Genomic DNA, 22273 nt, shown 5'->3' on the forward strand with positions numbered 1-22273 from the left:
CCTGCTTCAAGACTCAAGTTTGAGGGAAGGCAAATGCACCACCCCCGTGAGACCATAAGTACCAAAATACTCTGCGTTTCTCCGTCGGAGGTGGATTGGGATCAAAATAACTCCGCGGGTACTTCTGAGATGAGTGAGATACTGATTAGCTTACCGTAGCACAAAATTGCAAACTTAAATAGGTGATTTCAGCAGTTATGTTCCTGTTACATTTAATACATTGCTAACATGTTTCTTTTTTTTTAACACTTAGGTAGAGTTGTTGGAGAAGCACCAGGTGGCGCTAGATGCCTACGGCGTCCAAAGAAGAAGCAACAAAGGTGGCAAAAGTTACCGCGCGACCAAAATCGTAACCTTCCTTGTTGGGTCATATCCGATCTATTTTCTAATCCGTTTATCCTCACGGGGGTCGCTGGAGCCTATCCAGACCACACCCTGAACTGGTCGCCGGTCCTTCGCAGGACAAACGACTATTCGCACCCACATTCTCACCGTCACTCCATTCTCACCGATCCCACTGCTAGTTTAGCGCGATAGTGACACTCTGTATCACGGTGCGTTCTCATTACGCTGGTATCACATTGAAGCCAACGTTGCGCCATGCACGACGATCGTGACATACTCATCAAAAAAAAATGTGTGTAACACACAAACGTGTATTTACACCAAACTCGAGTGCCTCGGGTTGCCATAAATAGCTCCATTTTCCCAGCATCCCTTGAGGCCAGGGGAGGAGATGGCTGGATTGATGGAGGAGCGTAGGGGGGGTGGGGGGATGCACAGCGCAGGGAAAGGTGCTAATATCGCTGTCAATCAAACATCTGACGCAAAAAAAGGGGGGGGGGGGTGTTTTTTCAGGCGCGACAAGCACAAAGACCACGGAGGAATAGGACTGCTCATTAAGTGCAAACGAAAAGAAGCCAGAGATTTCTGAAAATGAACACATTTGCTGTCCAAAGTCTGATGCTTTGGCTCCTTAATTGTTTAAACTCTTGACTGGAATGATTATCTGGTGATTAGTGTAGACAAAAGGTCATGTCACGACTTTAAAAAAAAAAAAATGTATTTTAAGATGTGATGTCTTGACTGAGTCTAATGAACACTGCACTCTTGTCTGTCAAGCAGGGGCGCAATTATGTGCGCTTTGTCACTTCCTGACATGGCCTGTCGCCGAGCAACGCGCCGCCAAGATGCTGCTAAAGTTGGGAGTTCGTTTGAATATGTGCCCAGGAATTTGAACAAAAATGAGACAAAGGAAAACCCTGCTAGATTTTTAATTTTAAGAATCACGACTGTAGGTTTTTGTGTGTGTGTATTATTCCACACCCTTTTCCAAGGTTTTTTTTTTTCTCCCGACAGGCGGTGTGACTGAAATGGCCGTAGGCAGATTTTATAATTACTGTGCCATTAAGGGGGAAAAAAAAATAGCTTCTCCACCCGCTGTACTCCCACGCTTCTTTCATAAATAGAACAGTTTCTTGTATGCTGCAATTGTTTTCTTATCACGGCTGGAAGATGACACGTAAGTGGTGTGTTGGGGGACCTATATGAGCTACTATAGAATGTCCTTAAATGGTTCCCTGCGTGCTTTATTCGTGAATGTGTTAAAGGAAGCAATGTTCCTACTTGTACTGTACGTGTCATGTCATTTTCGACGGCGCTTGTCCTGTCCAGGGTCGCATGGGGGGTGCTGGAGCCGATCCCAGCTGATGTCCGGACGACCATCCGCACCGTCGCTGAGCAGCAACCCGCACGGAAGTCAGGCAAGTGTGCTACTAAACTATCAGTGACGAATATATCATACGATTTTATTTGTATAGGGCATTTCACACCAGCTGCAATAGATGACTTTAGATATGACATAAAAGAATATTACCACAACAATGGAAAGTCAACACATTTCCATTGACCGTTGTCTGCACCACAGCACCGCCTTGTGGCTCATTCTGGTACTCACTGTTTTATTTATGAAATACTATTATAGATGAAATGTAAATGTAAATCAAAGCGAAGTAAACAAACAGTTGTAAAATGTATTCGTTTTTATTTATTCATGACAACAATCATAAGGAAGCATTTAGTTGGACAGAAAAAAAATGTCGGTAGAAAGAGTTTGAAGATCAAAAACCTTTAACACTGAATTTGCACAAAATTTATTGACATACAGGGAAACAAATTCAAAAACCAACACAAGGGTGGAAAAAAGTGACTTTTTTTGTAGAAAAAAAAATCTCACCACAGTCTGCTTGTACTGCCCTTACATACAATGCAGTATGGCATTCAAGATTACAGAATTACCTTTTGAGCTTCCTCACAATCTCCCCCGAATTCACCACATGAACCTCTGTGCAGCGGCGCTGTCCGGCCATTGGAACGTCTTGGCGACGAAGACGTAAATGGTGACGGCGTTGACGGCCGTGTACAGCGCAAACTCCAGCGCCAGTCTGGGCAGGGACGGCAACGGCATGTGCAAGCGGTACATCAGGTACGGGACGATGAAGTAGCGAAACTCCAGGAGCTTCTGCGGGACGGTGGCGGCCACGACGCACGCCAGGAACGCCAAGCTCCAGAAGATGGAGCGCGACTTGAGCGAGTCCAGGAAGTGCCATCCGGCGAAAATGTACCCGGGGATCAGGAGGAAGCGCAGCACCTCATGCCTTTGGAAGAACCTCTTCCACACGTAGAAGGTGAAGTGGCGGTTGTCCGCCAGCAAATATTTGTGGACGGCGGTGAACTTCCACACCAGGAGAACGGAGGCGACCGTGGCCACGAGGAAGAGGACGGGCTGCTTCTTCATGGCTTGCAAGAAGCGCCGCACGCGGTGGTGACACAGCGAGACGGGCAGCGAGAAGAAGAGGGAGAAGGAGAGGAAGTAGAAGAGCTGCGGGAAGTTGAGGCAGGCTTCGTGGTTGGCACGGTCGCCCACCACCACGCCGCCGTTCAGCCACACGAAGGCCAGGAACCCGGCGGCCACCAAAGCGTAGGGCCACGCCACCAGCAGCACCGCTTTCACGTGTCCAACGGAAGTGAAAAAGTTCACACCGAAAAGCACGACTCGTTTGGCGCCGCTTCGGGAAAGCGGGACCTGAAACGCCGCAGACCTGTCGTCGGACTTTTTGGAATGCGCCGCCTTCCAAGCGTCGTCCATGTGGCCGGCCACGATGGTGCCGGCGCAGAAGGCCACCCACATGATGTTGGTCTGCCGGAAGAGGACGGCGCAGGTGGCGAGCAGCGCCGAGGCCTTGTGGCATCTGTGCAGCGTCATGAGGTACGTGAAGAGGATGAAGAAAGTGGAGCCGGCGTCCGTGTAGTAGAGGAAGTTGAAAAAGTAGAGCACGGGAAAGGTGGAGAGCGACAGCGCCGAGAGGATCCGCCGAGCGGCCGTTCGTGTCTGGAAGACAACAGACAAAATGTTAGGATTCCAAAAGTCCTGAACGCAGTCTGACTTGGGCCAAGTCATGTGACTCGAGGCTCACTTTCTCTTTCGGATGCAGCCTGCAAATGAGCCGGTAGAGCAGGTAGAGGTTGCCGCAGTTGAAGAGGAGGTTGATGAAGCGCAGCATGGCCGTGGAACACACCACCTCGCCGTTCATGTCGGCCAATCGCACCACGGGCTTGATGATGCCCACGGAGACCAGGTAGAGGCCCGGCAGGGTGGTGATCATCGGGTCCCACTGCACAAAAAAATATATATATACAGTTGGGATTTAGATTTTCAAGGGAAGTTAAGATGGGGAACTTGTTGTGAGATTTTATCACTGGTTATTGTTAGTAACTTAGATGTAACACGAGAAATAAGTCCATAATTCTGTAGGTGTACTGTATGTTATACAATTATAATAGATAATTACGTTCACTTTTTTTTTTTTGCAGTGTGAAGCGGAATGTCAAGGTCATTTATAAACACAAAAAAATAATTGCATTATTAGAAATCTACAGTGTACAAATGTTGAGTTTTTATGGTTAAATGTGCCTGAGACTGCGAACTCAAATAATGCAATGACGACAACATCATCAAGTGGACACTTTTGTAATGATTAAAAATTGAATATTTTTTTTTCCATCGAATTAAGGGACTAAATTCAAACCGTCTAATTGTCTCCGGATTAGCGCCATCAGCTAATCCGCTAGTTACTACACCGTTGATGAGGATTCATTTACCTGGTTGAATTTCCCCTCGCAGTATTTTTGAGCTTGGGGCACATGGAAAATCTCGTCCATGTAGGGCTCTCGTTGCTCACGGGTGACTTTGGAGAAGAGCAGGCATGACACCAGAAAGTTGGTGCTGCACAGCGCGGTGAAGATGTAGCCTTCAAATTTATCCATTTTCTGCACGCGATTTAAAATGGATGTTCTACTGGAAACTAACTGTTAAAGCCACTAACCTGTCGTTCGACCCGCATTACTAAAATATGCGCAATTGGTAAGAACGTAAAAATAAGCGATGGGAAGCCTATTGTTTAGGTTGCAGATGCAAAACTGAAGCGCTATTGTTGAACGCGGGAGGTCCTCTATGAAAATAAGGTCGATGTGGCAACATGTACAAGTTCACTCATAGAGGTTTGTTGCACTCGCCGTCAGTTTAATAAAGACAAATAACCAAGCACGATAAAATATACGGAATTTAAAGTAATATATTAGACTTGTGTATCAAATAAAAATTCTACATTAAGAACCAAAAAACATTTGTATAGTAGCGCTTCCGAAGTTCGTCCTTCCGGTGTTGCAGTGTTTTTGGTCCCCCGCTCACAGCTTTCTCTCATGTGCGACGTCGTTTTTTCTCCTGTCATGTTCCCATTAATGGTTTAAAAATGCATTTATCTCAGACGTTGGAACTTTTTCCCGACCTCACGGTGACGCAAATTCTTTTTCAAGAGGTCCGAAATGCCGCCGAGCTACGGCAAAACGCTGTAGAGGGGAAAATAAAAGGTGCCCTGATCAAGGCTAATATGGTGAGTTTCTAGTTTGGGGAATTTGGCGGAAATGTGTGTGTCATTAAGTTTTAAAATTGAAAATCCTCTTTTGTTTTAGCTGGTGAGTCCTTTCCAAGTGTTGGTGGCCGCCAATAAAGCGCTGCACTTACAGAAACTGAATCAAATGAAGACAAGAGGCTTATTTTCAGAGATCATCTTCAACCTGTCACCTACTAATAAAGTAATTTAAGTTTGCCTCTCTAAATGTGTGTGGGGGGGCGTGCAAATTTTGACCCGAGCAAATACTTTCTTGACACAGATCTCAGAAGCCTTCAATAAATTTGGGATCTCGGATGGTGACAATTCAGTCCTGGTGGTCTTGGTCCACAACAAAGAAGAATCCCACCTCATTAGTGAAATTTTGACCAAAGTGGATGGAGTCCAGATTCCAGTGGATGACTTGTCGTCCATATCAGACCTTGAAAAGATAAAAAAGGTGCTGACCAATAATGGACACATTAGTTACAATGGATTTAACCCATACTGTATTATCTTTCCATTTCGCTTGTCTTTCAGCTGTACAAGGTCGGTCCTCGGGAGGAACAGTGTGGCACTCTTTTGGATGCGGTCGTATGCAGAATGGCCACTAAGGATGTAATGTAATCAGTCCCCAGTCTTTCCATTTAATTTCCTTAAAATAGGATGTGGCTAATGAGTTTCCTCTTGTCCTGAATACAATTTCTTTCTTGTCTCAATGCAAACAAAAATGCCAGTGACAGATTTAAGTTGCTTTATTGGTTTTAAAAAGTGTGCTTGAAGAAAGACATAATAAATTACAAAAACGTCTGTGATTTTTCTTCTATTATCGGGTGAATTTCACATCTGTCAATCTGGGAAGTGCGCAAGCTCGTCCTTGCCGATGTTCCCCCCGCTGAGGATGCAGACGACATTCCTCCCCTCCAGTTGGGGTATCTTGCCGGCAGCGATGGCGGCAAAGGCGGCCGAACCGGACGGCTCCACCACCAGACCCGCTCGGTACAGGGTCGACACGGCCGACTTGATGGCGTCGTCGCTCACCAGGACGATTTCCTCCACGTAGCGCTGGCACAGCTCGTAGGGCAGCGTGCCTGATGATGGTCACGTGAAGAAAAATTATGCCCCGTAAGTCTTAATTTTCATGAATATCATCATTTCAGTTTAGGTATGACGATACTTTGAGCAAGATACGACCTGCAAATGGTGGCGCGAGTCCTGATGCGATGCTGCTCGTGTCCATGCCCACTGGCTTCCTCTCTATGAAGCTCTTATACATGGTGCAGGCTAAAAGTCAAGCATTTCCATCAGTGACATGGCTCGTTTTAAAAATTGGACGACACTTCTTACCCCCTTCTGGTTCCACACCGTAGATTCTGGTCTTGTCACATCCTGACAGCTTGAGTGCAGCAGCCACTCCCGCCAGCAGTCCGCCGCCTCCGCAGCATACCACCACCACATCCGGTTCAGGCACCACCTCCAGGACCTCCAGACCCAAACTTCACACACAGTTAAGCTTTATTCCCTTGTATGTGGTTTATTTTGAGAGTACCTGGCATGTCCTGCTATAAGATCCAGGTCATCGTAGGAGTGCAGGAAAGTCATGTCGTCATCCTGAACACACTGCTTCACCACAGCCATCAGACAGGGAGTAGGAACTCTCTCCACGTCCACACCAAAACTCTAAAGAGAGCAAAAAAACCCCCAAGAGTGAGTAAACTACTGAATTTTGCATGCGTGTGCATGACCTCTCACCTGTATGAGGACGGATCTGGACATGGGGGCAGTTTCGGGCATCACCACTTTGCCTTTAGAACCGTAGTGTTTTGACGCATATGCAAACGCCTTCCCATAATTCCCTGCAGACATGGTGACAAAATTGCCGTCCTTCGGCCTCCTTGCAAACTGATTGGCCACACCTCTTATTTTAAAGGACCCTGTAATTCAAAATGTCGGTTGAAATATAGTCATCTCATTATATTCTTTGGGCGAGGGGGTTTCCACTCAAGTCCATAAGATCTAAATAGAAAGCAATTTCTCACCTGTTCTCTGCATGTTCTCCAGTTTAATATGGATACTATGGGCCTTGTTGACAGGCAGGGTGGTCTGGCTCCAGGGGATCATGGGGGTGTTGATGACACCCAATGGGCTTCTCCGCACTGTCTCCCTGGCTTCTAGTAGAAGATCCAGGGTGACACTGTCTGCAGTCACCTCATCCATCTATTCAAAACTATAGAAATACATATTTTATTAGCTATAAAACGTTCAAAAATCATACCACTATCGCCAATTTAACACGGAAAAAATATCTTTTAAACTGTTGAGAAATCGTCGTGAACATTAAAACCTAAATTAAAACCGCAAGTGTGTCAAAATTCTTAAAATTGAGGTCCCCTTACGCGTAAAGACTCACGTACGTGCAGCTCCGTGGCGGTGTTACAATATTTGATTCCCCCTCCGAAAGAAATGTTCCGCACCCTCGTTTGAAGTCGGACCGTTCATCCGTAACGGACTATAATCATGTCATGTCACGAACGAATATGTAAGATTAAGACAATTTCTTTTTCTTTCTAATAGGTCCGTGAAGGGAATTTAGCGATTAAGATGGGTGTTATACGCCACGTCGTGTGCGCCATGTCGGGCGGCGTCGACAGCTCCGTCGCGGCCTTGTTACTGAAGAGAAGAGGTTGGTCGAAGTTTCATTGACATGTACAATGACAGGTCACTTCATTAGGTACACCACTACCATTGAGACACCCAACACCCAAGTTCGCAAACCTAGTAATCCTAATTTCATTTGAATCATTTTAATACTAAATACTGAGGGTGGCTATTTTCAGGCTATAATGTGACTGGAGTTTTCATGAAGAACTGGGACTCCCTGGATGAAAATGGCGTGTGTGCCACAGAGAAGGACTGTGAGGATGCCTACAAAGTGTGCCAGATGCTGGACATCCCCTTCCATCAAGTGTCATATGTTAAGGAATACTGGCACGAGGTTTTCAGGTATTTAAAAATGTCCTCATACTTTTAATAAACTCTTTTTTCTCTCCCCACTAATTATGGTCCTGTGTACCTTTTCAGTAATCTGTTAAAGGAATACGAGAAAGGAAGGACACCCAACCCAGATATACTCTGCAATAAGCATATCAAATTCAACCATTTCCACAAGTACGCAATTATAACGCTAGGTATGTTGTTGTCTACAACAGGGGAGTGAGTTACTGTAAATTTTTGGGCACAGGGGCCACATTTGCTTTCGCCCCATTCACTTATTATTTTTAACTTGTCGATTCCAAAATCTTTTTTTTTTTTATAAAAAGAAACAAACCGGTCCAAATAAATTGTTTGAATCTTCTTGCTGCTCATTGACATGGATGCAGGTGCTGATGCATTGGCAACCGGCCACTACGCGAGGACCTCCCAGGAAGAGGAAGAGGTTTTCCAGCAGACCCCCAAAACTGGGCCCCTTGTGCTCTTTAGAAATCGATTTGAAGTTCGAAACCGTATGTGTTGTCTTCACGCTGCGATTTTACACCAAATTTCTCCTCATCTGTCTCACTGACATTTCTCTCCCCACTTATCCAGCGGTGAGATTGCACAAGGGGGCCGACCTCGTCAAAGACCAGACCTTCTTCCTCAGCCAGATCTCCCAGGATGCCCTGCGGCAGACCATTTTCCCTCTCGCTGGCCTCACCAAGGATTTTGTGAAAAAGATGGCGGCTGAAGCGGGCTTTCACCATGTACTGAAGAAGAAAGAGGTGCCTCAAAATAAGAACATGTATGCCTGAACCAGGTTTGTGTTTAATACCAATTTGTTATTTCAGAGCATGGGCATCTGTTTCATTGGTGAGAGGAACTTTGAAAACTTTATTCTGGAGGTAAATTGGATTATGTTGAAATTGATACGGGCTGACAAAGAGTGCGGACCATTTCTGTTTTCATGGTAAGTGTGGCTGGGATGATAATTTATTTTCCTTTTAATGTCCTCCAGTACCTTGAACCAAGACCTGGCAACTTTGTATCCATTGAGGATGGCACTGTCATGGGCACACATAAAGGTATGTTTCCAAATGTGGGCAGGGAGTTTGAATTCACAGCACCCCCAATTTAATGGCTCATCCTTTTACCTCTCCACCAAGGCTGGTTCACTTTCACGCTGGGCCAGAGGGCGCGGATCGGGGGACAGAGGGATGCTTGGTTTGTGGTGGACAAGGATATCAATACGGGCGATGTGATGGTGGTAAGATTTCTGCTTTGAACGACCTTAACTCTCTGAGTGCCGTACAACGTGAAATCTCATCTACCTACGAGGAGCGCCAGCAATGACGAATTTCTAATCAAATTGAAATGTCTTTGGGGTTAGGCGCCGTCGACCAATCACCCATCTCTTTTCCGTGACACCCTGCGGACGGATCGCTTCCACTGGATCGCAGAGGAACCGCCGACCCAACTGGCCCGCACCCAGATGATGGAGTGCCACTTCCGCTTCATCCACCAGATGCCACTAAGTGTGTACATTTAATACTTTGACAAAGAATTTCAATGCGGTCTTCTTCAACTTTCTGTTTTGAATGCTTTCTAGCTCCCTGCACGGTGACTCTCAACATGGACGGCTCTGTATGGATCTCACTGGCACAGCCGCTAAGAGCTTTGACACCTGGACAGGTAAAACAATTAAAAAAAAAATTAAAACTTTTCAACTCTCTTCATATACTTTCGAAATACCCTCTCTCAGTTCGCAGTACTCTACAAAGGTGACGAGTGCCTGGGAAGCGGTAAGATCATCCAGCTGGGGCCCATGACTTCACCATCCAGCGGAGTCGGGGAAACTTCTCAGCTCAAAGAACAGACGCCAGAACCGGTCAGATGAGATTAAAAAACAAAACAAAAAAAACCTCAAGTTATCCAACACTGTGGTATGATAACTCATACGTCCCTCCCTATTAGGTTAATACATTTACGATATTTTAATATTTATTGTCTGGTTACTCCTGTTGTCTCCAGGCAGTAATGTTCTATGAGTATTTGTGCCTTCGCACCATGTATTGTAGGATGACATAGATACATACTCTCCTTCTGCTGCCACACTTAAAAAAAAAACAACACAGTACCATGTAATTATGTCAAGTAAATTGTTCAAAACCCTTTTCACATTAGAACGCAAATTCATCACATTCTTTCAGGATGCTTTCAGGTTATGAGTTGAAATTGATGATGATGGCTAGAGATATATTTCCTCGTGAGAAGATCAAAGGTAGTTATAGAAAGGGGTGTGAACCAAGATTAGATGCACCAAAATGAAGGATTTGAGATAAATCTCTCATCGACACCAACTGCAGAAGCATGGAAATAATGTGGTACGTGAATGTTGTACTGTGAAAAATGTTCTAACAAACGCGCATAGTTACATGATAAGGATTTTTTTTGTGTGTGGCATTCATTAAACCATAAAACCTCTTCATTTATCCATATTATGTACATAAGAAACTAAATATGAAAAGCCCAAAACTCACAAATGTAAATTTTATTTCATTACCTTGCTAAAATATTGGCTTGTCATTTTTTGACAAAAGGTGTCAGCTTGCCTTAATCATTTTGTTCGGTTTTTCGTAAAGAAAAAAAAGTGACATAAACCACCAATTTAGGAAGGTGAAGATTTGATATTTTGCTGATTTCGTTGTCTTTTTGTTAGGTAATGCAGCCCGCTATTAAAAACAAATAATGTTGCGTGTTTGCGTTGTTGTGCCGAATTTGTCCACAACGGGGCGCTGTAACACGAGTTAACCAAGTTTCAATCAACTGCTGCACGCTCTCGTGCATATTTCATATTTTATCTGATGGAATCAAATACTGTACATGGTAAGTACGCGTTGTCTCGGTCATATTTCACTTTGTGCTTCACCGGATGGTACATTTAAGTTTCTGAACGACAACATCAACTAAATGAATTGAAAAATATGTACTCTGATACATAAATTGGCTTATTCACACGGTAAGTAATGTCAAAGAGCACACAACTGCTTGGCAATTATTTTCAAGTGGACTTTTCTTCTCCGTGCACTTTGGATAACTTGTTTAGATGCTTCTGTAAAGTTACAAAGGCAGCAAGGATCTTTTAAATGTGCATTAGGAATTGAAAGGCGGCCTCACCTTATTGTCATGAAAATACATTTGTGCGCATTGGTTACCCGTTCAGGGCCACTTCCTAAATCTCCATGAGAAGAAGAAGGACCCCCCCCAACCCCCTCTATAAGCATCCCGGTAGGGAGCCCAGCAGGTTTATGCTAATTACCTCCTCAAGGAGGAGGAGGGTGTGGAGGAGGCCAGCAGCGGAGCCATTTTGTGCTCATTTCTCATTTGAAACAACGCTGCACCGGAGTGCGCTCCGTGGATCCGACTGACACCATGGATACGCTGGGACTTTTTCCACGTTAAAAAAACTTTCAACATGAAGGCTAAAAGTCGAACGCGACGCCGGGAGTGGGAAAGCTGCCTCGGATGAGTTTGATCGTAGTTCACTGGGATTTGTTACATTGCCAAGCATGGTGCAGTGGAGCGCGTGGATTTGGGTTTGCGTCCTGTTCAACGCGCCCTCCGCGGCGTGCTTGGAGCTTCACCTCACGGAGTCTTTGCAACCGGGGACCGTCTTGGCGAACCTGTCCGTCGGACCGGGCTGGACGCACAAACTTGACAGGGATTTATCTCCCGAACCCACACGGAGTCTTTTCCGAGTCGGGAAGCAGAGCGGAGTTATTGAACTGTCCCGAACTGTGGAGTGTGCGCGCACGCGACGGAACCCCGCGCCCGTGCACGTCAGAAGCACCTCGTTGAATTCTGATGATGAGATCTTAACGCGTTTGAACGTGTTTGTCCACGGACAGGACTGCTTCATCAAATACAGGAGAAAGACGTTGTTTCACAGTACGCCCGACATCCACGTGAAGCGCAATTTAAATCTGGAGGAAACTTCCTGCCTCCTTGCAGGTGATTTGCTGTTCAATGTTGCAGAACTTTTGCCCCCTTTAACAAGGAGTGCCAACTTTTTGGACACACTATGCGTAGGACAACATTTTGCTGCATTGTTTAGACACGAAGCTTTGTTTCTAGCTGATGACTTGTGTTCCAAGAACGTTAGATCCCGGCCCGAAGTGGATTTAGAATGTCCCCTGTGCACCTCTGAAGGCAGCCGGCTAAACCTGCAGTTCACGTTGCGGTTTGGAAAAGTGCCTGGAGATGGATCTGTATCGGAATCCCTTGCTATAAACACTGGCGAGTCTCCGCGAAGAGGGAAGCGACAGGTGAACGCGTCGCCGCAGTTCCAGCTCCTCAACTACCAAGTGTCCGTGCCTGAAAATGAGCCGGCTGGGACACAAGTCATCAGCCTCAAAGCCAGCGACCCGGATGATGGCGAAGCAGGGAGACTGGAGTACGCCATGGAAGCTTTGTTTGACAGCAGGTCCAATGACTATTTCACAATCGACTCTCAGACTGGCGGCATCACGACCGTTCAGGCATTGGACAGAGAAGTCAAAGACACTCACGTCTTCAAGGTGACCGTTACCGATAACGGCACACCGAGAAGATACGCCACCTCTTACCTGACTGTCACTGTGAGCGACACCAACGATCACAGCCCCGTGTTTGAGCAGACGGAATACAGAGTTAGTATCCGGGAGAATGTCGAAGTGGGGTTTGAAGTCATGACCATTCGGGCCAACGATGAAGATGCCCCAGCCAACGCGAACATGATCTATAAAATTGTCAACGGCGATGGCGTCAACTCCGTGTTTGAGATCGACACTCGGAACGGCCTGGTGAGAATCCGAGAGCGCCCCGACAGGGAGACCAGGTCCCGGTACCAGCTGATAGTGGAGGCGGATGACCAGGGCAAAGAGCCGGGTCCCCGCCGGGCCACCGCCACCGTCCACATCACTGTCGAGGACGAGAATGACAACTACCCTCAATTCAGCGAGAAGAGGTACGTCGTGCAGGTTCCAGAGAACGTGGCCATTAACACCAAAGTCATTCAAGTGGAGGCGACGGACAAAGACGAGGGCAACAATGCTAAAGTTCATTACAGCATCATCAGCGGCAACGTCAAAGGTCAGTTCTACATTCATTCCCCTACCGGCGTGGTCGATGTGATCAATCCTCTGGACTATGAAGTGGTTCGGGAGTATAATCTGAGGATTAAGGCACAGGACGGCGGCAGACCCCCGCTGATTAACGGCACTGGGATGGTGGTGGTGCAAGTGGTGGACGTGAACGACAATGCTCCCATGTTTGTCAGTACACCTTTCCAGGCAACCGTTTTGGAAAGCGTTGCCGTCGGCTACTCCGTCATTCACATTCAAGCCGTCGATGGCGATTCGGGGGAGAACGCCCGTCTGGATTATCGGCTGACCAACACCGTTCCCGGTTTTCCGTTCGCCATTAACAACAGCACCGGGTGGATTACAGTCAGTGAAGAACTGGACCGGGAGACCACGGATTTCTACAGCTTCGGCGTGGAGGCGAGGGATCACGGCATTCCCGTCATGTCGTCGTCGGCCAGCGTCACCATCATGGTACTCGACGTTAATGACAACGTGCCCACTTTCACGGAGAAGGTCTACTCGCTGAAGATCAACGAGGACGCCGTCGTGGGAACGAGCGTGCTGACGGTGACCGCCGTCGATCGGGATGTCAACAGTGTGGTGACCTACCAGATCTCCAGCGGCAACACCAGAAACCGCTTCGCCATCACGAGCCAGAGCGGCGGCGGGCTCGTCACTCTTGCCCTCCCCCTAGACTACAAACAGGAGCGCCAGTACGTCTTGACGGTCACGGCCAGCGACGGAACCCGATCGGACTCCGCGCAGGTGTTTATCAACGTGACGGACGCCAACACGCATCGGCCCGTCTTCCAAAGCGCCAACTACCAGGTGATGCTCAGCGAGGAGCAACCGGTGGGATCCACCGTGGTGACCATTAGCGCCACGGATGAAGACACGGGAGAAAACTCTCGCATCACTTACATTATGGAGGACAGCGTCCCTCAGTTTAAAATCGACCCAGATAGCGGCGCCATCACGACCCAAATGGAGATTGACTACGAGGACCAGGCTTCCTTCACCTTGGCCATCATCGCCAAAGACAACGGAATCCCTCAGAAATCCGACACCACCTACGTGGAGATCATCATCCTGGACGCAAACGACAATGCTCCTCAGTTCCTTCGAGACGTCTACCAGGGGAGCGTGTTTGAAGACGCGCCCATCTACACCAGCGTCCTCCAGATTTCTGCTTCCGATCGAGATTCCGGCTCGAATGGGAGACTGAGCTATACCTTTCAGGGGGGCGATGACGGAGATGGGGATTTCTTTATTGAGCAGTATTCCGGGATTATTAGAACTTCTCGCAAACTAGACCGGGAGAACGTTCCTGTTTACGACCTCAAGGCCTTTGCTGTGGACAGGGGAGTGCCGCCTTTAAAAGCGGCCGTTCCCATCCATGTGGTCGTTCAGGACATAAATGACAACGCTCCGGTGTTCGAAAAGGATGAGCTTTTCATCGACGTGGCGGAAAACATTCCCGTCGGGTCTGTTGTGGCCCGGATTACGGCGATGGACCCCGACGAGGGCACCAATGCTCAAATCATGTACCAAATAGTTGAAGGGAACTTTCCAGAGATCTTCGAGTTGGACATTTTCAACGGCGACCTCATTTCCCTCATCGACCTCGATTATGAGACCAAAACGGAGTACGTCATTGTGGTGCAGGCCACCTCGGCGCCGCTCGTCAGCCGGGCGACCGTCCACGTTCGCCTGACGGACATGAACGACAACCTGCCGGTACTGAGCGACTTTGACATCATCTTCAACAACTACATCACCAACAAGTCCAACAGTTTTCCATCTGGAATAATCGGGAGAGTACCGGCTCACGACCCGGACGTGTCGGATAAGTTGCGGTACACGTTTGAATCTGGAAACGAGCTCCGTCTGCTCCTACTCAACGAGGACACGGGGCATCTGCGGCTCAACAAGGCCCTGGACAATAACAGGCCGCTGGAGGCGCCCATGATCATCTCCGTCACCGGTAAGACGATTTTTGAATCTTGTGATAGTCAGTGTTTGAAATGTTTTCTAGACGAGGGTCTCGAGTCGATACAGATACAGTTTTTGTTGTCGTCGTAATGGCGGTAAGATGAGGAAGTCTGCTGCAGGCTCTTTGCGTGAGCCGGTTCAGCTGCTTCAGCGTGTTGCGTAAAGGTCGATGGTTGAGGTAATAAAACGTGCTAGTTGGAGGGCGAGCTCTTTTTGTCTTTGCGGTCAGAGTTTCGTGTAGTCCAAGCGTCGGCTCTGACCCTTGGGGTTGGGGGGTGGAAACGGTCGTTTTTCGCCTTGGGGAAGCAGACTTTGTTCTTTTTAAGAGTTAAAGATTAGACAAAGGCAAACATGTGGACAGGTCCGCCTCAGCCGGCGAGGCGAGGGCCGCGGCGTTGACAAGCACACACAAGCAAGTGTTGCAAGCGCCATTAATCAGGCAGTCAGACCGGGATCAATCTAATACCCGATAGAATAAACTGGCCAGTCATCTCCTGACAGTTGCTTGCTCAACTTCCTTTGTCTTTCTTTGCCCCCCCCCCCTCCGACCCTCCTTCTTGCTCTCCGTTAAAGTAGGCAAACAGCCCAACCCCAGCGAGATCTCCTCCACTCTTGTCATTTATTTCCTGAGCAATGCCAGCATGGGGAAACATTCTGTGGGAATACAAATGACCTTCTTTTAACCAACGGTGCTAGCGTGCGCTCTTCGTCTTGGGGATCACGTTTGCTCGGGATTCCGCCTGGTAAAAAAAAACAAAAAAACTTCTGGAGCAGAGATAAAAGTGGCGGTCTGATGCACACATCAGGTGGTGGAAGTCTTTGACGGTCTTTGAGCCGTGGTGTTGTTTTGCTAAGTGACTAGCGCTCCGTCTTTGTCTCAAACAAAAGACGGACTGTCCTTTTTATTACTCTTAAAGACAACCCACAGAGGGTCTACGGGGGGGGGGGGGGGGGGTGAGGGAGGCTATTGGGTGGCTGACCTCAATAGTTCCAGACCTTATAGCCACCCCCCCAACTTGATTCAAAGCCTCTGCCCTCCTGTTTGTCAATAACAGCTGACAGCCCTCGGTGTATCCCTGACAACAGTGACCTCATGATGGTCCCAAAGGGGCGTGTGGGGGGGCGGGTGCTGGGGGGTGTTCATTAGTCATTACCCATGGCTTTTAGGCCTCTCTGGGTAAAGGAGTGATGGTGAAGGCAGGGTTTGGTGACTAGGAATGATTTGGAGAATACGATTTCCAATCACTTTCTCCTATGTACCTATTCTGATTTTGTGTTTGCGCTCACAGTACCTGGGAATACCCCCCCCCCCTTTCCCCTCCCAGAATTCCCTGCTATCTCTCCTGAGATACACTCGCGTAACACATTGAGCTAGCCACAACACTGCCCCATCTGTACTCGGGAGATAGAGTCAAAAAAGAGAAGCCCGATAGCTACGGCCTGTCTGTTCTTTTTGTTCACGTCCTTATCTCGGCTCGTCCAATTTCACATCGGAAGATTCTGGATTCTGGAAATCTGCCGAGGATCTTTCCGCTGTAATTTGCTTCCTGGCGAGTCGGTTCGACGCTGTCTGCCGTTTTATTCCTTTCGTTATTTATACAAATCAAACGTTCCGGCTCTCACACTCAGGTGGCTCGATGCCAATGAGCTGTCAGCCCAAAATCATAACCCGAGGCCTTAATTTCCCCCGTTTGCATTTGTCCAGCGGCAAGCGTGCATTTTAGACTATTGCATGCACCTGATAGACCCCCACCCCCCTTTCCCCCCGCCCGGTCTTGGTGTAGGTGTGGTATATCGTCGCAGTGATTGATGCTCTACTGATTTCAGATGGTCTTCTCTATGGCCCTGTTGAAAGATGACGTGCTGCTACATGTCCCCCCCCCCCCCCCCCCCCCGCCCGCTTTCTCCCCCTCGTGGGTCTTTGGCTGCCATGCATCTGGTTTGCTTCTTAATCCTCTTCAAGGAGTTGCATAGCTCAGCTTTTTTTTTTTGTCTGCTCTCAATAGGCCCCCCCACGACCCCCGCCACAATCCACACTTTCACTCCTCTTGTGCTTTATTTTGGAGTTCCACTTAGATGCTGTAGCAACATAAATATGACAAAGGGCTGTTTTTTTGTGGGGGGGTGACATGTGTGCTACAACATTTCTGAACCACAGTGGTTACCCGGCATTGCTGATAGGCTTTGATATGCTAACCAGCTTTCCGAGTCCTCAATTCATGGCACTCTTATGCGGGCATTTTGACGCACGTTATTTTCTTTCTTGCCCGATAGCCGAGAGAAAGGTCATTTTCTTCCCCCGATGGGTGCGCGCGGACGCATCCCGAAACGGGGGCGTCCCACCTGCGAGATCAAAGCGGGACGAGAACCGGCGATTGACCCTGAACTGCTCGGCACACAACCTCTTACCCCTCCCATTTGATGGACTCAGCATGAGGGGTCCTGCTAATTTGGAGCTCCGCGAATAGACTGTAACAGATGTCGAGGCAAACGTATGTGCGAAGTGCTCCGGTCGTTGACAAACACGCAAAGGAAAACCCGTTCAATGTGTCTCTTTGTGCCGTTGTGTCCACGTGGTCGCCGCGCCTAAATCCGTCCCCCCCAAGTGGCTCCTGAAACTTATTAGATCACTGTTCTCCCTTGCCTTTTGTCTGCATGGCTTGTCTGCTCAAGCGAGTTCACCAAACTCGATTTACCGGCGTCCTTTTTATTTTGATCTCTAAAAAAAAGTTTGCGGCGTGTTTGCCTTCAGGCTGTAGGTTTGAAGTGTAAATACCAAGTGACCTCGGCTGGTGACTGTTGGACTCCGCTGATGTCTCAATGCTCAATTACAGGGCAGAGAAAAGGCCCACAAAGGAAATCTTCGTTGGGGTCAGGCCGGCGGAAAGTGGATGTTCCGCTGAGGTGTTGTCCCGTCATGCTAGCGTGTTTGCAGTGGGGATTTCAAAGAGCGGCGTTGTTTGTTTGCAAACGCAAAGAGCTTCAGGCCAAAGGGGGTAAAGGGTGAAGGCTGGGGTTAGGGGATGGTGGGGGGTGGGTGGGCGTTCTGGGTTTTCAGACTGAGGTTTGTCCCTTTATTGGTCTTCAAGATGTCTTAAGCCTACCGCTTCTTGGCCTTGACCTCCTGTCATGATTTTTAGGCGACGCATCATATCATAAACTATCCTCGGATGCCCGGCGGTTATCTGCATTGATTTCCCCACTCAAGGACCCAACAGGTCGTGACCCCGGACATATATTTGCTCTCACTCAAGCGACACAGTGATCCCTCTTTGTTTTCACTCGTCGCCGATTAAGAAAAAAAAAATGGGGGGGAGGGCGTTAGAAATGTGGTGTGATGACTTGCTGTCGGAATGTCTGGCGATGCCAATTGAAGTGGGGGGGGGTGGATATAGTATGCCACCAGGCTGAATGACAAGTGTGAAAATAGGAAAGATGCCAAGGGCAGTTCTCAGTGTGGCTTAGTCGTCTTGAAACGTCAACCGGCTTCTTGCGAACGCACAAAGCATCAAGACTCTCAAAGCGTTACGGCGCGGATGAAAGCCGGCACCGTTTAAAGACGACGTCTTTAATTGGAGCTTAAATGTTAATCCTCTTGAAGCGTCGGTTTTGGGACTTGGAGTGTCGGCGACAGGTGCGTTTGCCTGTCAGGCAAGTTCAGTCAGAAAGAAATTTTTGGTTCTCATAAGTGTTTTTTTTTTTTTTGCTCCCTTTTTATGTGTTGTTGGCATTTTTGGAAAGAGTCTCCTTTGGAATGTTGGTCCAGAAGTTCGACAGCTTTTTGAAACCTCATTCCAAACCTAGCCTCATCTTTTAGCTTCACAAAACAAAGTTCAGTTTTAGTCGTATTAGGTTCCTCTCTGGACTCCTTTGAATTGGAACATTTTTTTTTACTGTGTTTTTTTTTTAAGGGGGGGGTGGTCGAATCTCAGACAGCAGCTGGAGCGTCTTCGCCCTGCAGTGTTGAAGTTTCACACACGGATCCTTTTGCACCTTTTTATGCGGCGCACAAAAAGCACCCGACCCCTCCGAAAATGTCTTCCGTTTCAAGTCTACCAAAAGCATCTTCAAAAAAAAAAAATGGAATTGTATGAACTTTGACAAGTGCGCGTCGCAATCCTCCTGACACATTTTGTCAAGGCTCCACAGTGCTCCTCTGTCTGCACTTTATATTTGAAAATGAGATGCCTGCTGCTCTCTTTATCACGTTAGCGCCTCGTTCCTTCAAGAAAAATAGCTTTCAGTTTCCAGCCCGGTCACGAGCCCGCAGTCATTCCCGTTGTTCCCTCGCGACGCGACCGCGCAAATCCGACGCCCGTTTACGAAGACGGCGCAGGTGCAAGAGTGGACGAGTGATTTCATTCAAGTGATTGTCGCCGACGTGTCGAGAGTCGCACCGGCCGCGTTTGCCTCACGGGATGCTTACGAGGTGCCGGTTTCATGATCGCGGGAGCTTCTGTAGTTAGCGTCGTATCGCTATCGCATCTCGACTTCCATTGTTGTTTTCGCGGTTGAGGTCCTGGAAGGGGCACTGATCACGCCGCAGGGTTCTTCCCTAGTCAGCCATTCCTGCGCGCACGAGTCACTCATGTCGTTTTAGTTCGAGGGGGGGTGCGGGGGCTGATGCGTTAAGATGGGCCTGTTATTACCAAAGCGTTGACGGAGTCCGGGCACATACCTCTGACACTGTGTAACTGATCCCGGCTCTTTCTTGTACTCTTTGTCTTCCTGATAGAACCATATCATAGCTTCTCCAATTTTTATTTTCTTTTAGCTGTTGAGGTTTTTATAGGTCTCCTCCTGAATTCCGATGCCATTGTGTATTTGACCAGAGATGGCAAATTAAAGGTCCGCCCCGCCGGTGGACCGATTCTAATTACATATCGTGCCCTAGACGTAAACGGCGGATTGAGCTCCCCCGTTTCCTATCCCTGTAGATCCAGATCAAAGCAATGCGCTAAAGTTGAACCGTGGCGACCGGACTCTTTCCCCGAGATGTTTGTTTAGTTCGAAACTCACTCGTAGGCGTAGTACTGAAGTTGCAGGTCAGCGAGCTTTGACAATGCAAGTGCGAGCATCGTAGACAACTTGGTAGACGTGACCTCTTCTTCTCCGAAGAGCATTTCAGACATGTCATGACGTCTCCTTTAATCATTTTAGCAAATATTCACCTTTTTTTTTTTCCCCTGACGGACAGACTTCCAAGTGTGGAGGACTATAAATGTGTCTCTTTGGGGGTCGCCTTGGGGGCGTGCGCGCGCAAGTTTGTCAAGTCGAATGATTTACTATTCCGCTGCCCTAATAAATCCCCCTTTTGAAAGGACGGAGCGAGTGTGAGTGTGCTGATGACGAAAGATTGAGGCGACGCCGATCGCTTTGAGTGGGAAAAGACACCTGGAACCGCCGTCGCATGCGATGATTAGTTTATAGATGGATGTTGATCTTCTCCCCTTTTCATGTTAAATTCTGCCGTGCCAGTAAAAAATTTTTTAAAAAATAGTTGCGATGCAATGATGAGACACCTGATGCGGCCACAGTAATTGTTCAAGTTGCAGTTCCACTCCAGTCCTGTGGGTGGAAGCAGAGCTGTCATGAAACATCTCTTATTCCATTGGCAAAAATAATCAGAAAATTGTTTTTGAGGCAAACAATTTTGGGTCGTGAACGGAATGGAAATATTTTCACAATAGTTAAATTTTTTTTTTTTTTAAATCAACAATTTCCCTTTCTACTTATCGACTCTGTTCTGGGAGCTCGATAGACAGAGGCTGGCCCTGCCGCATCTTTCTTTGACTCATGATCACGCCGCGTTCTCGCCGCCAGTGTCACTTGAGCACAATGCCGACACTTTGGGTGACCCCGACGGGTGAAAGACGCCGAGGTGACGAGATGGCCACCGCATCCCTGATAAAGAATGTGAAAAAGAGAAAGGGAGCGCGGTGATTTAAGGCAAGGAAGGAAGAAAGGGGGTGGGGGGGGCTTCTGTTTTTACCCTGACATTCCCTCATTTTTTCCACCCCCCCCAACTTCAAAGAATCTCCCGGTGAGAGGGAATTATTCCCCTCCACTCAAGCGTGTCGCAGTTCTCTCTTCACCATTTTACCTTTTCAACACCCTCAATCACAAACGCACAATGCATTGGGTGTGGGGGGGGGGGGGTGACTTTTCGTCGTGGCGGATTAGCCGTGAGTTCGGTTCCTGCTGTGACATCTGTGTTTGCGTCAAAACTCTTGGCTCATAAGCACAGACTCACGATTAAATCATGATTTTTTTTTTTTTCCGCTTGACCGGCTGCCCGGCTAACTTACTTAATGACCGAATGGATGACTGTCGGGCTCATTGTTTGGGCTCATGTTTGCGCGATTTACCAGCTGGCTCGCTCTCAGCCGAACAGCTGACGTTATTTTGAGCTCACTTTGAAAATAGTTTCGTTTAAATGCCTTTTTATTTACTTTTTTTTCTATTTTACGTCACAGACGAATTTTGTCGAGTTCATTCGATGACGAAACGAGCAACGCTAACCGTATCTCGTGGCGATCGACATTCGCCGATCGCGGAGTGCGATTGGCAATCCAGTTGCCCTGACTGGTGAGTCATTGTTTCGTGCATTGTGAAGCGCTTCGCACATTACAACAGCGACATGGAGGTTTTTACGAGCCAACATGGGCCGGTCTCGTCTTGTTCACCGCAATGAATCGCTACAAAGAGAGAGGCTCTTTTCACGAAAGACATTTTATGACACTCGACGTGCAGTGATCCGCATCTTATAATTGCGAGCCTTCGCGTTTCTCCCGACAACCGGAAAGAATCATGTGAAAATTTCCCCCCCCCCCCGGGCCAAGTATTTGTATCGGCACTTGCCTGCTGCTATTGGTTGAAATGGGATTGGGTATATAGGAAGATGGCGGAGCATTCAGCAGGTGTCTGTGGGGAGGGGGGGGGGTTCGGAAGGGTCAGTGTCAACCAAAACAAGTCGAGGAGTTGCTCGACTTTCTATTTAACCACATTTAGACGCAAGTCTCACGGTTTCCCATGGCGACCCCCCCCAACCCCCCCTCCCTTTCATCCCGACTCTATTCCGCCTCCTTCCCAAGCGCTTTGTTGAACGTAGCCAATGGCGTGCCGGTTGGTAACCAGGCACCCTATTTATCAGTAACCAGCACCAACAATAACTGTAACCAGACACCCCCCTTGGAGAGAACGAGAGGAAGAAGGGACAGAGAGCTGGAATGAAGG

The 22273-nt window shown here is 48.0% G+C and overlaps 5 protein-coding genes across 12 annotated transcripts in view; 3 read left to right on the forward strand and 2 right to left on the reverse strand.

Moving 5' to 3' along the window:
* Positions 1-2034: 2034 nt before the first annotated feature.
* On the reverse strand, positions 2035-4515 carry alg10 (ALG10 alpha-1,2-mannosyltransferase). The gene is made up of 3 exons (XM_052055204.1): positions 4162-4515; positions 3477-3674; positions 2035-3391 (listed from the first exon to the last, which is right to left on the reverse strand). Exons 1-3 carry the CDS (start codon positions 4324-4326, stop codon positions 2330-2332), a joined length of 1425 nt encoding a protein of 474 aa, XP_051911164.1. The 5' UTR covers positions 4327-4515; the 3' UTR covers positions 2035-2329.
* A 192-nt stretch (positions 4516-4707) lies between these two features.
* tprkb (Tp53rk binding protein) lies at positions 4708-5759 on the forward strand. The gene is made up of 4 exons (XM_052055214.1): positions 4708-4952; positions 5032-5154; positions 5233-5409; positions 5490-5759. Exons 1-4 carry the CDS (start codon positions 4812-4814, stop codon positions 5574-5576), a joined length of 528 nt encoding a protein of 175 aa, XP_051911174.1. The 5' UTR covers positions 4708-4811; the 3' UTR covers positions 5577-5759.
* Positions 5690-7407, reverse strand: srr (serine racemase). Of its 2 annotated transcripts, none has more exons than XM_052055210.1 (7): positions 7360-7407; positions 6989-7166; positions 6702-6883; positions 6499-6629; positions 6297-6445; positions 6144-6233; positions 5690-6040 (listed from the first exon to the last, which is right to left on the reverse strand). In XM_052055210.1, exons 2-7 carry the CDS (start codon positions 7164-7166, stop codon positions 5799-5801), a joined length of 972 nt encoding a protein of 323 aa, XP_051911170.1. In that variant the 5' UTR covers positions 7360-7407; the 3' UTR covers positions 5690-5798. The 2 variants fall into 2 exon arrangements, with proteins under 2 accessions (XP_051911170.1, XP_051911169.1); XM_052055209.1 differs by having other exon boundaries at positions 7346-7394.
* Position 7408: 1 nt separating this feature from the next.
* On the forward strand, positions 7409-10582 carry trmu (tRNA 5-methylaminomethyl-2-thiouridylate methyltransferase). 2 transcript variants are annotated; one of them, XM_052055205.1, is made up of 11 exons: positions 7411-7632; positions 7787-7952; positions 8031-8137; positions 8330-8452; positions 8535-8707; positions 8774-8827; positions 8941-9007; positions 9089-9189; positions 9313-9457; positions 9532-9614; positions 9685-10582. In XM_052055205.1, exons 1-11 carry the CDS (start codon positions 7551-7553, stop codon positions 9817-9819), a joined length of 1236 nt encoding a protein of 411 aa, XP_051911165.1. In that variant the 5' UTR covers positions 7411-7550; the 3' UTR covers positions 9820-10582. The 2 variants fall into 2 exon arrangements, with proteins under 2 accessions (XP_051911166.1, XP_051911165.1); XM_052055206.1 differs by lacking the exon at positions 8774-8827 and having other exon boundaries at positions 7409-7632.
* A 127-nt stretch (positions 10583-10709) lies between these two features.
* celsr1a (cadherin EGF LAG seven-pass G-type receptor 1a) overlaps positions 10710-22273 on the forward strand; it is a 34670-nt gene continuing 23106 nt past the window's right edge. For all 6 annotated transcript variants that reach the window (XM_052055159.1, XM_052055161.1, XM_052055160.1 and 3 more), the window contains exon 1: positions 10710-15029. In XM_052055159.1, the coding sequence (XP_051911119.1) occupies positions 11492-15029 (3538 nt within the window). In that variant the 5' untranslated portion in view covers positions 10710-11491. The remainder of the gene's footprint in view (positions 15030-22273) is intronic.

Source organism: Hippocampus zosterae, chromosome 21 (genome assembly GCF_025434085.1).
Source record: "Hippocampus zosterae strain Florida chromosome 21, ASM2543408v3, whole genome shotgun sequence".
NCBI lineage: Eukaryota > Metazoa > Chordata > Actinopteri > Syngnathiformes > Syngnathidae > Hippocampus > Hippocampus zosterae.

What these genes read in the sequence shown, in the direction of transcription:
- alg10 (XM_052055204.1), bottom strand. Translation starts at nt 4,326, where the DNA reads ATGGATAAATTTGAAGGCTACATCTTCACCGCGCTGTGCAGCACCAAC. An exon ending in GCGAGGGGAAATTCAACCAG is followed by an intron (nt 3,675 to 4,161) that starts GTAAATGAATCC and finishes TTTTTTGTGCAG; the next exon opens with TGGGACCCGATGATCACCAC. An exon ending in GGCTGCATCCGAAAGAGAAA is followed by an intron (nt 3,392 to 3,476) that starts GTGAGCCTCGAG and finishes GTTGTCTTCCAG; the next exon opens with ACACGAACGGCCGCTCGGCG.
- tprkb (XM_052055214.1), top strand. Translation starts at nt 4,812, where the DNA reads ATGCATTTATCTCAGACGTTGGAACTTTTTCCCGACCTCACGGTGACG. An exon ending in CCCTGATCAAGGCTAATATG is followed by an intron (nt 4,953 to 5,031) that starts GTGAGTTTCTAG and finishes CTTTTGTTTTAG; the next exon opens with CTGGTGAGTCCTTTCCAAGT. An exon ending in ACCTTGAAAAGATAAAAAAG is followed by an intron (nt 5,410 to 5,489) that starts GTGCTGACCAAT and finishes CTTGTCTTTCAG; the next exon opens with CTGTACAAGGTCGGTCCTCG.
- srr (XM_052055210.1), bottom strand. Translation starts at nt 7,166, where the DNA reads ATGGATGAGGTGACTGCAGACAGTGTCACCCTGGATCTTCTACTAGAA. An exon ending in CCAGATCCGTCCTCATACAG is followed by an intron (nt 6,630 to 6,701) that starts GTGAGAGGTCAT and finishes TGCTCTCTTTAG; the next exon opens with AGTTTTGGTGTGGACGTGGA. An exon ending in ACTCGCGCCACCATTTGCAG is followed by an intron (nt 6,041 to 6,143) that starts GTCGTATCTTGC and finishes GACCATCATCAG; the next exon opens with GCACGCTGCCCTACGAGCTG.
- trmu (XM_052055205.1), top strand. Translation starts at nt 7,551, where the DNA reads ATGGGTGTTATACGCCACGTCGTGTGCGCCATGTCGGGCGGCGTCGAC. An exon ending in TACTGGCACGAGGTTTTCAG is followed by an intron (nt 7,953 to 8,030) that starts GTATTTAAAAAT and finishes GTACCTTTTCAG; the next exon opens with TAATCTGTTAAAGGAATACG. An exon ending in TTGAAAACTTTATTCTGGAG is followed by an intron (nt 8,828 to 8,940) that starts GTAAATTGGATT and finishes AATGTCCTCCAG; the next exon opens with TACCTTGAACCAAGACCTGG.